This window comes from Capra hircus, chromosome 1 (assembly GCF_001704415.2).
Source record: "Capra hircus breed San Clemente chromosome 1, ASM170441v1, whole genome shotgun sequence".
NCBI classification, from domain to species: domain Eukaryota; kingdom Metazoa; phylum Chordata; class Mammalia; order Artiodactyla; family Bovidae; genus Capra; species Capra hircus.
Window position 1 is genome coordinate 36,227,582 of NC_030808.1, and position 18,249 is coordinate 36,245,830.

Genomic DNA, 18,249 nt, shown 5'->3' on the forward strand with positions numbered 1-18,249 from the left:
ACAAAACACTGGACAAGACTGAGCAACTGAACAATAACAGCAGCAATATTTAATATTCTGTGATAAACCATAGTGGAATAGAATAGGAAAGAATTTGAAAAAGAATATATATGTATAACTGTCACTTTGTTGTACAGCAGAAATTAATTAATACAGCATTATAAATCCACTAGACTGTACTTCAATAAAAATTTTTATATAACATATATATATATATACAAAAAATTTCCAGAAAATTCCAAAAAGCACAACTTTAATTTATGGCAATCCAGGAGCCATTTACATTGCATTAATTTTTATTACCTATTATTAGTAATCTAGAGATGCTTCAATGTATAAGGCAGGATGTGTTTAAGTTATATGTAAATACTACACCAATTTATAAAAGGGACTTTAGCATACTTAAATTTTGGTATCTATAGAAGGTCCTGGAACCAATCCCCCTTGGGTAGCAAAGGGGATTCAAGTCTCAGTTATGGAGTCTGTACGTTGCTGCTGCTAAGTCGCTTCAGTTGTGTCTAACTCTGTGCGACCCCATAGACGGCAGCCCACCAGGCTCTACCATCCCTGGGATTCACCAGGCAAGAACACTGGAGTGGGTTGCCATTTCCTTCTCCAATGCATGAAAGTGAAAAGTGAAAGTGAGGTCACTCAGTCGTGTCTGACTCTTCGTGACCCCATGGACTGCAGCCTACCAGGCTCCTCCATCCATGGGATTTTCCAGGCAAGAGTACTGGAGTGGGGTGCCATCGCCTTCTCCAGTCTGTATGGTAGACCTCGCCTAATCTTCCTGTGATGGAATAAACACAGAGAAATCACCCTTTGAGAACATAAAAACAAGGTGATGCAAAATACCATGGAAGTCCAAACCTCCATGAAGAGGTTTAAAACAAATTTAAAATTTTAGATGCCACAATAATAAAATATAATTGCAATTTAAAATTTGCAGTTCTAAATCTTTTTATAAATTGTAAATGCCACAAAGTAAGTTCCTCATTTTGAAATGATTGTAGATTGAATTTTTTCAAACTTTTAAACAGTTATTGGCATTAACAACATCAAAATGAATATTTGCTTTAACAAGAGAGATCACAAATCACAAAACTATAAAAGTCAAATATTTATTATATAGTGTGTTACAAACTAGGCATATTGAGGAGCAGGAGGTGCAGAACACCATTAGATAAATATGTATTATATTAATGCGTAGTTTGGAACACCAGTCTAACCTCACACATTCTTAATTAGCAGTTAACCCTATCTGATAAGCAAATTTGCAAAACCAACCACAAATTCTGCAATTGTAATGTGATTCCAAATGTACCACAGATAGAGCTGTGGTCATGTTATGCGTGATCTTCTAATGAGGCATCAGTGTCTGAGGTTTAAGAAATATCCCATTTAAAAATGAGATTCTTAGAACTTTTGCAAACAAGTTTTATATTTGCTATATTTCCATTGATTGATAGATCAGATGAAAAGAAGATAGAAAGAGATCTTTTTTAATACCCTCCACCATTTATAAAAATCTTTCAATTGCACAGTTTGATTTTTTTTAATCCATTCACTCTTACTATTTTACTATAGATTTATTCCAGAGTTTAAAAATAAGTAAATATAAATTTAAACATTACCTTTTGTCTTAGGGAAAAAAAGATAAAAAATCAAAACTCTCACTTCATTTTTTAAATCAAAATGATATCTTCATAAGAACTCTAAGGATTTTTCTTTTTATTATAGATTGATATTTAGAAGATATAAAAAATGTCTCCTGCTTGAAATTAACAGTATATTGCTTATTCTAGTTTTTATTATTTTTAATTATAAGGTTTTACTCATAAGACATGTAAATGTTTCTTAGTAGAACATAGTGTACTTTTACCTGGAATTTAGTATTTTTTTATCTTGGTTTACCATAACCATACAGAGGCTCAGCAGAGCATATATTTTCCTAAGTGCTTAGTTCTTACTATCAGGTCAAAGAATCTGCCTGCAATGGGGCAGACCCTGGTTCAGTCCCTGGGTTGGAAAGATCCTTGGAGAAGGGAATAGCTACTCCACTCCCGTATTCTTGCCTGGAGAATTCCACAAACGAAGGAGGTTGGATGGCTGTAGTCCATGGGGTCACAAAGTCAGACAAGACTGAGCAACTAACACACATTATTTATGTATGGGGAGCCTGGTGGGCTGCCGTCTATAGGGTCGCACAGAGTCAGACACGACTGAAGCGACTTAGCAGCAGCAGCAGCTTTACATTTATTATCATCATTTTGCAGAAGAGAAAACTGAGGTTTAGAGAAGTTAAGTAAGTTTTCTAAAGTTACACAATTGGTAAATTATAGGTCTGATTCTAGACCCACCTATTTTTCTGACAGTATGTAAAGCATTCTCATAAACATGCGATTTGATACCATTCTATAAGCTATTCAGATACTATTATTTATTTTTATCTGTGGTCTAGGACACAGAGTTCATTTTTTTTTTCCTCCTAAGATTACATAGCTAGTAAGTAAAGTCAATGAGCCTAGAGTCTCCAGATTTTGGAGTACTAATCCAGTGTTGCTATTGCACATTAAGAAGAAAGAAAGTTATGCTAAGATCCACAGAAAACTTAGAGTATATGTGAGTAAAAGAACTTTCATAGAACAAAGGTAGCATCCACCAAAGCAAGACGTCTAGACATTATGAAACAGTGCGGCATGTTTGAGAACACTGACAGTCTAATATTTTAGAAACTCTGTGGGCAGAAACTGAACCTAGAGTGTGTGCTTTGTGACTAAGAAAGGAAGGCACAGTGCAGGCGTTAAGAAAAAGGACCCTGGAGTAAACTGACACACATTAGGATGCCCTCAACACGCCACTTCAGTTTTCAATGTCTTTGTTTCCCTGTCTGAAAACTGGGAAAGATCACTGTGCATGACTCCATATGGTTTTTATATTAAGTTAATTGATGTTTATCAAGTACTTAAAATATCACCTGGTATAGCAGTATAGCAGGCACTGTGTGTTGTGTTTAAATGTATAGTACGTAATTTGAACATCCACGGAATTTGTGAAACAAAAATCTGTGGGATAAAGCTGAGTTTTGGCATTGGAGGATCTTACTGGATATTACTATTCAAGAAAATTGGCCTAGGGACAATTCAGTCAGCACTGCTAAATGCTTCATACTGTCTTTTCGTTGTTTCTAATGAATGGGTATGCAGCAACTTTAATCTCTTGGACCCTATTTTTAGGGGTTATTAAGAACGCCTGATAAAAGTAGAGTGGAACCATTATATAAAGAACTTTGTATATCAAAATTAGACTGTCATATGTAATTTTGTAAGATATGGAGTACTTTTTCCAGTTCTTCACAAGGAAAATGAAATAACAAAAATAGATTTATTAAATCCTTATTATGTGTTTAGCACTGTTCCAGTATTTAACTTGTATTAACTCCTTTAATCCTTACAACAATGATATTACATCACGTAGCAAATTGGTGCAAAGCTGGGCATTCAGGCTCTTGAGAATGTACTCCTCACCAGTCTTCCTTGGGGAAAGACAGTGGACAGCGTGTGCAGGATGGACGAAAATGGGAAGAGACTAGAAACAGGGGGAGCAGGTTGCTGTCAGAAACATAGTCAAACTAAATTTCTAAGAATTATAATAGAGATAGATTGTTGACAGTATGCCACATAAAATTATTAGACAACTCTATCACACACATTTGATCAATATTATTCTTTCAAATGTTTGCCAATTTCCAGCACAAAAATAATCCAATTTGGTTATGCACTTTCAGATAGTCTCTGGGATTTCTCTACATTGAGAACTGGAGGGAATTGTAGAGGGGTCAAGTTTAATCCTGTCTTTGGTGGAAAGAAAATTCTTTTTTTCTGTCATGTTTACTCTCCCAGCTTCACCGACCTTTATTTTATAAACTGGATAAAATTTACCAAAGCATGAGATAAAGTGATTGTTATATGTTCATGGAACATTATTGAATTACAAGGTTAAGTTATTTTACAAATGACTCATGATGTATAGCCAATGGATAGGGAGGCATCAGTTCAGGTTTTCTGGAAAGCAGATACTAAGGTAGAATTACAAGAGCTTCAGGGAGGGAAGGGAAGGGAAACAGATAAAAAAATAGAACAGGAGGAGCAGATATGGCCAAGCAGAGCCTCAGACTGAGATGTAGGTCAGCCATCTATGAGGACACAGAGAAAGCAGAGAGTTCAGGATAATGAGCCTCAGAAAGCAACGCAGCTCCGAGAGTCTCACTAAGCTAATGGTGGGCCCAGAATGAAGATCACCCTTTGCAGGAGTCACGCATGGGGCACAAGCAGCCTGGCTCCAGTACCCTTGCCATGTTTAGTCACTGAGGAGAGTGTGACTACAGTGAATACTGAAGGTGCAGCAGCTGGAGGCTGTCTGCCCACTGCAGGCTTGGCAGTAGAGAGACCCTAGCAGGCACTCCCACGACTGCCATGGAAGTATAAACAATAGTTTTCTGGTTGCAAAGAATAAAGTGCTTGCAACAGTTTATATTATGAGTATACCATCCTACCACACTCAGTTCTTTTTTTTTTTTCCAAATGTTTAGAAAACTTCTAATAGTCTATCTGCCACATTATTTTTTTTTTAATTTGCATCATTTAACTATTTCCTAAATTGAAGTATTTTGGAGAAAATCTTCCAGCCTTAGATTTTCATCAGGCTCAAGATGTGACCTTGGCTTCTGAAGAGGTGATAATACAACTTAACCTCTCTTCTAAGCTCTTCTTTTGATACCCAACTCATTTATTTGTTTAATCAGCATTTATGAATATAAAAACAATAAACATTTAAGTATGAGTCTATGAGAGGGAATGTTCCAGGAAGGGTGCATATTTTAGAAAGTATAGAGATTAGAATGTTTATGGATTTTGTTAGCAGATAAGGCTAAGGATTTAGACAGAGAACAGATCCTAAATGGAATACACACATTTTATCCAGAAAGTGACAAAGAGCCCTGCAAAACTTTTATGCATAAGAATGACATAATCAAACTCATGGTTTAGCAGGAATACTCTGGTGGCCAGCTAATATAGGCAGGGCCTGCAAATAGAGATCAGTTGGGAATTTTTTTATTGTTATCCAGAAGAGAAATGAAGACAGAAACTAAAATATTTAAAAGAATTTCATGATTAATTGGATGCAGAATAATCAGGAGAGGGAGAGGACAGGTGACTTTATATTTATGGCCTACATCTTGGTTACTTAAAATGTTGTGGTCTAAAATCAGCAGCATCAGCATTACTAGGAGCTCATAAGATATGCACAGTTTCAGTCCCCACTCCAGACCACCTGAAACTGCTTTCTTCAAAAGATCCTCAAGTGATTTATGTGAATAAGTTAGAGAGCAAACCCTGGGAGATAGTGAAGGACAGAGAAGTCTGGTGTGCTGCAGTCCATGGAGTCACAAAGAGTTGGACACAATAGCAAATGAATAACAAAGTTAGAGAAGCATTGGTTTAGTCAAGGGTCAGTAAACTTTTTCTGTAAGAGGCTAGAAAATAAATATTTTAGGCTTAGTGTACATACAGTCTCTGTTGTTCCTATACAACTTCACTAATTTTAGCATATAAGCTGCCATACACAATGAACAAATAAATGAATGTGGCTGTACTCCAATGCAGTTTTATTTATGGACACCGAAGTTTGAATTTCATATAATTTTCTCATATCACAAAATCTTCTCTTGACCTGTTACAACCATTAAAAAAATATAAGTTGTTCTGAGTTTCTGAGCTATACAAAAACTGATGGCAGGCCAGATTTGGCTCCTGGAGAACATGTGCTAATACCTGGTGTTGGTGAGTGAATGAGTGATGGGCCATTTGCTAAGGTAGGAAATACAGGGACAGGAACAATTTGTTGGTGAGGACAAATTGTTGGGTCCATAGGACAGGTATCATACCATCTTTTAAATAAATACAGATGTTAGAGACTAAGCAAACTAATGAGAAAGTTTTTATAATTTCATTCTGGGAAACTTGAACTATCCCCTGGATTTCTCTGATGATTTCTGTTTATCTGATGAGCCTCTTGCCAATGAGTATAGAGAAAACTAGTTCACATGTTTCGTGCAGTAGGTGCTCAACTAGTTGTGAGCATTTCATACCATGAAAACAGAGTATTTATTCTTATCAATCAGAAACTTCAAGTAAAATTATACAAAATGTCTATCATTTTACACTAAATGAAGAATTCTTTTTACGTTGTATTAGACAGCAAGCCATCTTTTATGTAAAAGCAGAATAAATATGACTTAAATGATCAACTTTTTCAGGAAAGGTTAGTTATGCTCTGTCAATGCCCAGTTTTTTCTTATTGTTTTCTCTCCCACCTCACAGCTTTCTCCATCTCTGGTGAAAATAGCCAAGTGGTAATGATTGCCATTTCAGCGGCGGCAGCAATTATTCTTCTCACAGTCGTCACCTATGTTTTGATTGGGAGGTGCGTTCACAATCTGTTCTACAACTTACTCTCATTACTGCATTGCTTGTTCCCCTCAATTGCCACTAAACTCTGAAGAGTTTGCTCAGTAAGTTATTTTAACAAATAAGAATGTCTCCACTTGTATTCTAGATCTTTCTTTTTTCTCCCTTTCTTTTGATTCTCCACCTTTAGTTTTGAGTTGTTTTTTTTCCTCATTAATTTCTTGGCCCACTCTCCAAAACATACCGTTTCTCCTCTCTCTTCTGACCTCACTCTTAGTTTTTACTTTCTTTTTCCAATTATCACTTCTCTCATCAAATACACCCCAGATTTCCCTGACGCTTTCTCACCCAGAACACTGGTAACACTGCACAGCACTAATCACTAACAATGGAAACTTTACCCTCCATTCATTCTAACAGCAGTTGTTTTAAAAAAATACTATAAACACTTGCTAGGGCCATTATAAAAACTGAACTGAAGGAGTCTGCACAGTGGGGAAGCTACTCTCCATATCTCCTCATTAGGCAGCTTTCCAGGATCCCCAGAGAAAGAAGCTTTCTCTAGAGGATTTAGAAAATATGAAGTCATTAAACTTTCACTAAAGCATTTAATTGTTCATAGAAAATGCTTTTTGTGTGTGTGCTTTGCACATTCTGAACATAGATCATTGTTTTCAGTATATTTATTTTTCTGTGTTCTTTTCCTTTGATTCACCTCTAGGTTCTGTGGCTATCATAAGTCGAAACATGGTGCAGATGAAAAAAGACTTCATTTTGGGAATGGACACTGTAAGTTTCTGAACTATGTTTGGTGACTTGGTTTTAACCATTTCAGTTTTAGCAGTTGTTGACTTAAAACTGGATAACTTCCCCCTGACAGAGAGAATTCAGAAGGTTGAGCAAGTTACATTTATTTTAAATGGAGAAAGGAATCCACGGCTATGCATTAAGTAATTTTTACGTGGCTGTATTGCAGCATGCTTAAACTAACATGAAGGGTAACTGGTGGTTTATATTCAAATAATGCTCATGATGGGAAGTACATAACTATAGTCAGCTCTGCATGGCTGAAAGGCAAAGCGTATCTTCAATTTCCTTATTACTAGTTATTTGCTGAAATCTAAATAGGAATCTTTTTTCCTTTCTTAACTGCCAAGTAAATATAAACAACCTTTGTTTATGTGAAATGCCTGACTCCATTTTGTCAACCAACCAGGAGAAAGCCTTTAGAATAAACTTTACTTTGGAGTTATATGATATCCAATTGGTAAGGAAGTCAATGCTTTCCCCTCTTATTTTAATATCAAACAATTTAGTCTCTTTTTAATATTCTTTAAAAGAAATACTCTTTTAAGAAACAAAGTATTTATATCTAATAAAAAGACTTTTTTTTTTTCCCCTGTGGTGAAACAAATCATTCCAGGTGTTTTGCTTTTCCAAACTACGGCTCAGTTTATTGTGGCAATTACTAATCAGTGGCATGTCCTCCTGGAAATTAGTACAAAGATTATACTCATTCTTATATGTTCTCCAATAATCTCACTGGAACTAATGTAGTCTTGTAAGCATTACTTTCTTTGGCATTCACTGTTGCCTTCTATAAATGCTTTCAGTTCAACGTGATACTTCCTATCAGTCATTGAACTTCCATCTAAAGGTTGTAACTTTACAGTAAAAACGTGATGACCTGTTGTTACCATGCAGGAAGCATATAGTAGATTAAAAAAAAGAATTGTTTTCCAAAACGTAAGTTAAAGTAGGATGGACAGAAAGGCAGAGTTCACAGAGAGCATTGTTTGATTTTTCTATCTCATTATAGAATAATTCACAAAAAAACCAATATCAATAATATAACATCAATATCTCAATCCAGAGTAGTTAGGTTTGCAACTCAAAGGTTTTTAAAGAGCACGTGAACAAGTTGCAGGATATTTATCTAGCTTTTCCTTCATGATCCCACAAAACACTGCATCACATTCACCATGCATAGATTAGTCCAAGCAGCTGCATTCCTGTGGAGTAGGTCGATCTTCATCTGAGTTGGACAATGGATGTAAATGCTGTCTTTAGAGCAGGCCATACTGATCTGGCTCTTTATATAGGAATTATAAATCTCATAAACTTGAAGCATTGGTAAATTTCTGTGTGCCAGTTTTAAGCAGGTTCCTCTATGACTCCAATCTGCTTTAGCTGTTGGTTTTTATGGTGGAGTTTGCTGAAGCTTTAATTTTCTTCAAATGCACAATATACTTATGATAGCCAAACAAAAACGAAATGTGTTTTGCCCTAGCTTTAAGGACATAAAGTAACTTATATGCCTGTCATAAACTTTCTGTGTCTTAATGCTACAGCTGGTTTATTTCAGACCATTTATTTGGTATTACTTTGAAAAGCTCTAGCTATGAACCATTCCCTCCAGCCTTGTTACAAATCCTATAATATTGCTTCAAAAGGAAAGAAATGTGTTTCACCTCCTAAGATCCTGTCCCCTTGCCCTCTCTGCCTGGGCCTTTTTACTGTTTTGCTATCCTTAGGGCAACTCATGCTGGTAAAATGGAAATGTAAATTACTGTGTTTGCACAGAACGAGCTGTAAAGTAGTGCAGCTTAACACGTGTGCATGTGTTTATTATCTGGTTTTCTTGACACAGCCCAGTTACTCTGTGTGTTGCCCTTAATTATTGGTGTGAAGGGATTATGCGCTTGCATCCTGAATCCCCTGATTCTTGAAACCTCTGGGGATGGCAGTTAAAAATCAGCAGCCAGAGCTCCCACGGTGAACAGGCCATTTTTCTTGGAGATGCGTGTGTATGTGTTTATATTTGTATTGTTTCTCTAAATGTCACGTGGATAGAAAAGCCATTTACTTGATTTTAATCAATCACGAAGAATTTGACTGATTTTATATAGGAATGACTATTTAATTTTTAGATTATTTAGTAATATGGATACTCTCTAGGGTTGACAGGAATGGAATGGTAACTCTAAAGCACACTTTCAAGACTGTTTAAAGCTGGTGCTTATTTAAAATGTTTGAGACATGCTTCCTAACAATTCATTTTAAAATCTTCTTTGTAATTCCGTCTTTAAATTTATCTCTAGTTGATTTACAATATTAATTTCACATGTGCAGCATAGTTATTCAGGATTTTTACAGATCATATGCCATTAAAAGTTACTATGAGTAAATGGCCATAACTATGTTTCTGTGCTAAACAATATATTTTTGTTGCTTACCTAATTCATATGCAGTAATTTGTATCCCTTAGCCCCATATCCATATTTTGCCAGTAAATATCTCCCAAGTTGATTTCCTTAAATTCAGCAAGATGGAATATTTGTAACTGTTTACTAGAAAGAAAAATATTTTTCATGTAATTTTTAAAAATGCTACCATTTCCCTTGAAAGGGAATGCCAGATTTTCTTACTTTACTAGTCCCCAAACTTAAAATGACTAGCGGGAAAATCAAAACGGGATGGTCACATATTCTAGCCTCCATTTAATGTGTCTTCTTTAAAATGTAACCAAAATGACTATACAGAAAGTTTCTAAGAAGACTTCATTTCCTGACATCTTTTACTAAATCTTTGGTTACTTTTACTGTTTTCCTTACCCCAAAGCAAGAAAATCCATTTGCTTGTTTTAACAGTAAAATGTTTCAGTATTGATCATGTAGAAATAGTTCTAGTGTAATAATAAATAATAGTAGACCACTGTACTAAAGAGTGTCTATTTTTATAGGAAGCAATAATGTTTATAATAACAGCAGAAGCATGCAAGCTGATGTGTGAGCTCCAAAGAAATGGGCGTTTTTGAGTTCAAATTCTGTCTCCAGGAAACCAAAGGATATTTCTATCTGTGAATAAATCTTCTTAACATGAAGTTACTAATAATGGCAATAGGCTCTGTCATTTCCTGGGAAATAACTACGATCACAGGCACTCAATGCTAGGCACTTGAAAAGCATATTTTTCAGAGCTTTCCTCCTCTTATGCCTCGTATGTTCTTCGTACTGCAGAAAAGCAGAGTTCTTACTTCAAAGCAACTCCACTCACAGTTTGCCCAGAGCAAGGGCAAAAAACTTACTATTTCTCCTTTTTTGTGAATGTTGACTCCCTAGCTATGAGTGTCATCTCGATTATCAGCACTCTGCCCCTGGATGGAGAGTGGTTGCCCTTTTCCAGCGGTGGGGTCAACACCAGGCAGAGGAAGGAGGGTCACTAACCCGTCTTCTGCTCAATTCTCCATGTGCTCCCTCACCTTTCATACCTATCCTGTTGCTTCAACAGCATCTGAAGAAGAGGCTGAGGAAAATAGTTTTTACCTCCAATCTCTCCCAGTCACCAGTCCTCTTATAATCCATTTATTCTTATGCCTTATATTTCTTTACTCAAAATGTCTATGAAAGTTTCCCAGGAACATAAATTATTATGTGATATAACATGGCCTTCACAGAGTCATCCTGTAGATTAGAAACTAATCATTTCTTAACCTTAATTCTGAAATCCTGGACTCATTGGCTGAACGGCCATTGTGCTGAAGGCTCTCTGGAACAATTGCTCTCATGACAGTCCCTACACCTGTTTCATGTGGACTACCAAACTGACTCAAAGAAACCTTCAGAAATTCCAGAATGTTCAGGCGTGATTTTGCCATTAAGACTTTTCTATTAAAAAGTGGTATCATAAAAGACAATGTCTGATTTTATTAGCTAATTTAGGATGTTAAAAAAATCTTTCAATAATATAGTGTGATAAGAGAAAAAGTGTCCACTTTCCTAGCTAAAATAATTTTACCAATGTTACTAAAATTAAAATCAAAATCAGTTATATTGGTTCATAAAGTGTGGGAGTTTATTATATTATTATTTAATGTTAAAGCATTAGTGTTATGTACTTTAATAGATTTTAGGCTTCCATTTTAGAGAAAGTTTTCAGAGAAAGTTTCTTGAACATTCCAAATTGTTTCTAATGTGAATTATTTTTCTAAATGATAGAAGTTTCATTAAAATTAAATCAAATTCAAAATGATTCCCCTGTATCTTTTGTCTGTGCAATTTTAATTTGGAACATTGTGAATATTTTCTACCTTCAAAATGATTGAACTATGAAGAAAGTTTATATTTGATAAGCTATAAGTATGATTTATGTTTGGAATTTAGCTCTTTGGCACCATTATTAAACTTATAGACAATAATTGTATTGCCTCTAACTATATTGAAAAGCTGGGTGGTCACCTCCCCAGGTGACCCTAGTGGTAAAGAACCCGCCTGCCAGTTAAGGAAAACTTAGAGATGTGGGTTTGATTCCTGGGTCAGGAAGATCCCCTTGAGGAGGACGTGGCAACCCACTCCAGTGTTCTTGCTTGGAGAACCCCATGGATAGAGGAGCCTGCTGGGCTATGATCCGTAGGGTCGCAAACAATCGGACACAACTGAAGTGACTTAGCATAGACGCATGTTGAAAAGCTCCACACAGTAAGATTTCAGTTAACTGATGCTCTATCTCTTGTGTACTCAGTCATGTCTGACTCTGTGACCCCATGGACTGTAGCCCTCCAAGCTCCTCTATCCATGGGATTTTCCAGGCAAGAATACTAGAGTGGGTTGACATTTCTTCTTCCAGGGATCTTCTCCATTCAGGGATTGAACCCATGGTCTCCTGTGTCTCCTGCATTGGCAAGCGGATTCTTTACCATTGACCCACCAAGGAAGCCCATATATACACATACTCACAGTTTAATTTAGATCTATAATTGAAGTGGAGAATTTTGAATGACAGTAACAGCAGAACAGTGTCAGACAAAAAACATGTTATTTTATATCCTCTAATTAATTTATCTATAATTACAGCAGCTATCCCACCTTATGAAAGTATTTCACAAACTTTCCTTTATTGCCACATGTAATACTATAATAAATATTTGGTTATTTCACTTTGTTGAATCAGACATGTGTGATAGTGTGAAGGCATTCACTCACTCTTGTTATAGGTAGTCATTGCTGGGCAGACTAAATTCTAAACCATTCGTCTCTTCTTAAGAACCCCCTCATTTTCCTTCTACTGATTTTAAAGAGAAAACTCCTCTCTCTGTTTCATTACAAGGAACTTTTTTCTTAAAGTGTTCAACTTATTTAATCTAAATTTTCTGTCTGATAATGTCTGTGAATAAATCAAAGGTTGATGAAATTTAATGTCATGGGAATTTTTTTAAACTAATAATGTTATGATAATACTTTCTCAGTAAAGGTTTTAAATATCTAGCTACAGTAATGCCTTTCTTCCTTTCTTTAAACAGTAAAACTTCCAGGTCTCAGGACTTATGTTGACCCACACACATATGAGGACCCTACCCAAGCAGTTCATGAGTTTGCTAAGGAATTGGATGCCACCAACATATCCATTGACAAAGTTGTTGGAGCAGGTAAGCACCCCAGTAATCCTCATGCCAACCTAGTATGTTAATTACAACTTTACAGCTATGCATAAGAATGCTGCCTGAGATTGATTGCTCACACTCTCAGGTCCATGCATATTGCTTTGAAAAGGGACATTTTCTGATTTCATGATGAAAGGCAAGCAGTAAATAAATGCAGGAGTATTTAATGGAATGTAATGATTTCGAAGGTACCAGACTTACAGGTTACGGCCAGCTTTTTATTTATTGAGTTTCAGAGGCAGCAGCCACAGCAGCTCAGTCTCCCCATGGCTATGCTGATTATGTGTCACGAAGTCTATTTGGCTAAATGAGAAGCATGGGATAAAAGTGTGTCTTTCTTTAAACTAGCTTACTAAGTGAAAAATTTTGATTTGTAGGAAAAAAAGTAATTCTTGACTCTTCTTTGGAATCAGGCAACACAAAATAAAATTTAAAAATGATGTATTTTATGTAAATTCCATCAAAACTGTATTGACAGAATAGTATAAATAATATGAAGTGCTCCATTTTAATACCTGCCTTTGACACGATATAGTCGTAAATTATTTGTGTTGAAGTTTGTTTCTATATAGATATATTTTTGTTCTAATTATTAATTTGCTCAATCATAAATTCATTAACACCTATGGAGTAATTATTAATTGCAGCTTGCTGCTGCTGCTAAGTCGCTTCAGTCGTGTCCGACTCTGTGCGACCCCACAGACGGCAGCCCACAGACCAAGCTCCCCGGTCCCTGGGATTCTCCAGGCAAGAACACTGGAGTGGGTTGCCATTTCCTCCAAATTGCAGCTTCATATATTCAAAAATTATAGATATTTATGAAATAACAATGTTTTATACAGTTATATATAAATTTATGGCATTCATAGTATATGCAGTGTCTATTTGAATAAAACTAGTACTCAGAAGAAAAATAAACAACACTGTACAATAATTACACACATCACCTCATTCTCCAATATTACTTTAAAAACAAACTAGTTATGTTGATGTGGGAAATAGAGTGAAAGACTGAGAAAAGGAATTCTCTGAATTATGCATACCATATCAGATCACATTTTCTGCAAGTGCTATATATGACTGATGCTTTTTTGTACACATGTAAATACAATTTTCTCTGTTTCTTTTTCTCTGCACTGAAGAAATATTTAGAATTCAAATAGTATTTATTATTCAGGCAGGATAATCTGAGTGATTCACATATTATCTAAATAAACAAATAATTTAGTAAATGTCTCTTCTATTTTTTTTTAATGTTATACACTCCTAAAACTCACATGTGTGGGTAGTAGGAAACCATCAGTTCATAAAAGGAAACAAGAGTAAGTACTTCTTTTTTCACAATCTAAGACTTGAGAGCATACACACTCACTGTACATCTATGTTAATCCAGCCAAAATTAATCCAGATATATATTTATTACTCTCTTTCATTTGTATAGTTCTGCTTCTCCAACTGCTCCATAGTGCAGAGGGGTTTTGTCCTGCTGGTTTTAATGTTGCCCCACAAGAGTGCACTGTTCTCCAGCATGGAAGCTGCAATAGCATATGAAGCACCCTCCGCTGGAGAACGTGATGAGAGAAGGCAGATCTACTCATGGTCAGCCAATGTCCATAAGGCCAGACATACTGCAGCCTTGAGATTTGGGGCCTTCTGCATTGACAGAAACTTATATATACAGATGTTATTGACAAAGTCAGATATCTAGAACACAATGTGTGCCTGTGATAGTCACTCAGCCGTGTTCGACTCTTTCCAACCCCATGGACTGTAGCCCGTCAGGATCTTCCATCCATGGCATTCTCCAGGCATGAATACTAGAGTGGGTTGCCATTCCCTTCTCCTGGGGATCTTCTTGACCCAGAGATCGAACACAGGTCTCCCATATTGCAGGCAAATTCTTTACCATCTGAGCCACCAAGGAATCCTATATACATACAAGTATTATTGACAAAGCTAGATACCTAGAACACGGTAGGGTGAGATAAAACATACTCATTAAAAATGGTCTCTGATCAATAAGACAAACGGAAAGGCTATCTGTACTGAATCACTTAATAATCTCTGATGCTCATTAAAGATTAAAGAAAATCTTCTTTGATTCCTCTTCAAGCATATTTGCAAAAAATTAGAGATATATCCCATTTTCAGTATTTTGCACCCAATAGTCTCATTTGCCACATAAGGGCTATAAAACTGTTTTGTTTGCAAATATATATATATCTTCAAGGTATATTATGCTTCTCCTGGAAGATTTCTTTATAATATACACTCTGAATTCTAGTCTGTCTTGATTAGGCTTTAAATGATTTGTCATTACCAAAATAGAATATGAAACCAAGATCTTGAAAGCTATAATGTTTAAAATATTTTGTTTCATAATATTTTAAATGTCTACATAGATGAAATTGTATAATGGTATAATGAACCTGAAGTGAAAGTGTTAGTCACTCAGTCTTTTCTGACTCTTTGTGACCCCACGGACTATGGCTCACCAGGCTCCTCTGTCCATGGAACTCTCCAGGCAAAACTAATGGAGTGGGTTGCCATTCCCTTCTCCAGGGGATCTTTCCTACTCAGGGATCGAACCCAGGCCTTCTGCATTGCAGGCAGACTCTTTATTGTCTGAGCCACCAGGGAAGCCCACCATAATGAACCTGCACATACCCATTTCTGCAACAACTTCACTTATGACCAATCTCCTTTCATCTATACTCTAAACCACTTTCTATACCTTTCTAAATTTTTAAAATAATGCTGCTCACAAAAATTAGTAATCATGATAGATGGATTTAGCAGCTATCTTCCACTATTAAAGAGCTGAATATATTATTCAATCAAAGAATTTTTATAGTCAGTTAAATATACAGGAAGGCTATGTGGACAAATTCTAGTTTGGGGTCAAGAATTTTATACAAAGAAATAGATTTAATAGAAACTTTCATTTATGCATTTAATAGCCAGAAGAATTATAACCATATTGCAAATTACAAAATTAAAACTGAGGCATAAGTTAATTTTCTCAAAGTAGTATAATTTTTTTAGTGAGGAATTTATAATGACTAGAATTCCTAATTTTATCCCTCAATCCAAAGTTTTCTATAGGTTGAAAATATATAATTCCTCCAGTACTCTTGCCTGGAAAATCCCATGGACAGAGGAGCCTGTTAGGCTGCAGTCCATGGGGTCGCTACTAGTCGGACACGACTGAGCGACTTCACTTTCACTTTTCACTTTCATGCATTGGAGAAGGAAATGGCAACCCACTCCAGTGTTCTTGCCTGGAGAATCCCAGGGATGAGGGAGCCTGGTGGGCCGCCGTCTATGGGGTCACACAGAGTTGGACACGACGGAGGTGACTTAGCAGCAGCAGCAGCATACTGTGTTAGGCATTCACATGGTTTAATTTTATTAGACTTTTAAATAGATATTATTATTACCATTTCACCAGATGAGGAAACAGAAGCTGAAAATTTGAATGGCCCAGGGTCACATTAATTGGGAAACCAAAATTTGAATCTTGTACTTTTCAACTTCAAAGTCTATGCTAGACACTGCTGCTAAGTCGCTTCAGTCATGTCCGACTCTCTGCAACCCCATAGATGGCAGCCCACCAGGCTCCCCAGTCCCTGGGATTCTCCAGGCAAGAACACTGGAGTGGGTTGCCATTTCCTTCTCCAATGCATGAAAGTGAAAAGTGAAGTTGCTCAGTCGTGTCTGACTCTTCAGGACCCCATGGACTGCAACCTACCAGGCTCCTCCACCCATGGGATTTTCCAGGCAAGAGTACTGGAGTGGGGTGCCATTGCCTTCTCCTATGCTAGACACTACTGATCACAATAGTGCCTTCTAAGAATTTTTGTTTAACTGAGATAATTCATGTATAGTGTTTAGCTTATATAATAGTATTGTTCAATATGTATTTTTATTATGTTTTTATTAAAACAATGGAAGGAGAATGGCTTTTGAGGTAATGCAGAGGGTCTTTTTGCTTAAACACAAGTACATTTTTTCCTGTTTTAAATGAAATTAGTATAAGAAATTTCATGTTGAGCAATTGTGCATTGTGCACCTTAATCAAAATACAGTCTGTGCATTCTCTTAAAATATATTTTATTTTAAAGAGCAAATACACAGTGATGCACTTAATTGATATTTTGAGAAATCAAGAGTATCTTCTCAAATATTCTTTTAGCTGTGTTTTTATTTAGAAATGATATAATCTACTTTTTTTTCTTCCTTATGGGTACAAATCTATTTGAATAAGATCGTGTAAAACTTGATTAGATGGAAAAATCAGGCATTTATTCCATTTGCCCAGTCTTTGTTGATTTTTCCAACACTATTCTTTCAAGAACAGTTCTTATAAAGAGAATTGAATTAAAATTTAACATTTCTATGTCTAGTGTGGGCTTTCCTGGTGGCTCAGAATGTAAAGAATCTGCCTGCCATGCAGGAGATCTGGGTTCAGTCTCTGAGTTGGGAAGATCCCCTGGAGAAGGAAATGGCAACCCAATCCACTCCAATATTCTTGCCCGGAGAATTCCATGCATCCAGAAGAGCCTGGTGAGCTACAGTCCATAGGGTTGCAAAGAGCCGGGCACGACTGAGTGACTAACACACACATGTGTATACTGTATTTGTCACAGCTTCTGGTATTCATCAGGTGAAATAAGCACATTTCTAAATTTTATGATTTTTTTTAAATACTAGCACTACTGAAACACCACTTTCTGGATTTTGAAGTCCAGATAGTGTCCACATGTCCAGCCTTCCCATTAACAAGGGAAAAAAGACTAATTGGGCCTCTTGAAATTCAGTCTTCCCCTCTGACTTCCCTAGTGAGGTACTTTCAGAATATACGTTTCTTTACAAATACTTGTCCAATAGGACATTAAACATGTTATCACCATCATCATCACAACCATCTCTTCTTACATTAACAGAATTTGACATTTTAAAAAGAACTTTTATATTTATTCCTCACTTTGAGTTAACTCTTAAGAGATAGATGATTCATCTTTCTTATACTATGTTTGTACTCAAAGAAGAAATAGTAAACAACACTCAGATGGCACTTATGTTTCTGTCTCCCTCCTAAGTGCTTTTCATATTTTCATTCCTTTAACTGTACCAAAATTTTATGAAGTAGAAAATAATTGGCGCCCCTATGTTACAGATAAAGAGACAAAGGCATAGAATCACAGTCACTCAAAATCACGCAGATAGTAAGTGACAGATGCAAAATTAGACCCTAGACAATCTGGCTTCAGAATGCATAGTCTATGTTACAGTTCTGTACTATCCGTCCTATCAAGTAAGTGTCTTGTCATTTAAAAT

The 18,249-nt window shown here is 36.2% G+C and overlaps 1 protein-coding gene across 1 annotated transcript in view; it reads left to right on the forward strand.

Annotated features, from left to right (window-relative positions):
• EPHA3 (EPH receptor A3) overlaps positions 1 to 18,249 on the forward strand; it is a 409,122-nt gene that overhangs the window by 331,862 nt on the left and 59,011 nt on the right. Inside the window, exons 8-10 of the mRNA XM_005674802.2 lie at positions 6,384 to 6,486; positions 7,192 to 7,259; positions 12,769 to 12,894. Coding sequence (XP_005674859.1) covers positions 6,384 to 6,486; positions 7,192 to 7,259; positions 12,769 to 12,894 — 297 coding nt within the window. The remainder of the gene's footprint in view (positions 1 to 6,383; positions 6,487 to 7,191; positions 7,260 to 12,768; positions 12,895 to 18,249) is intronic.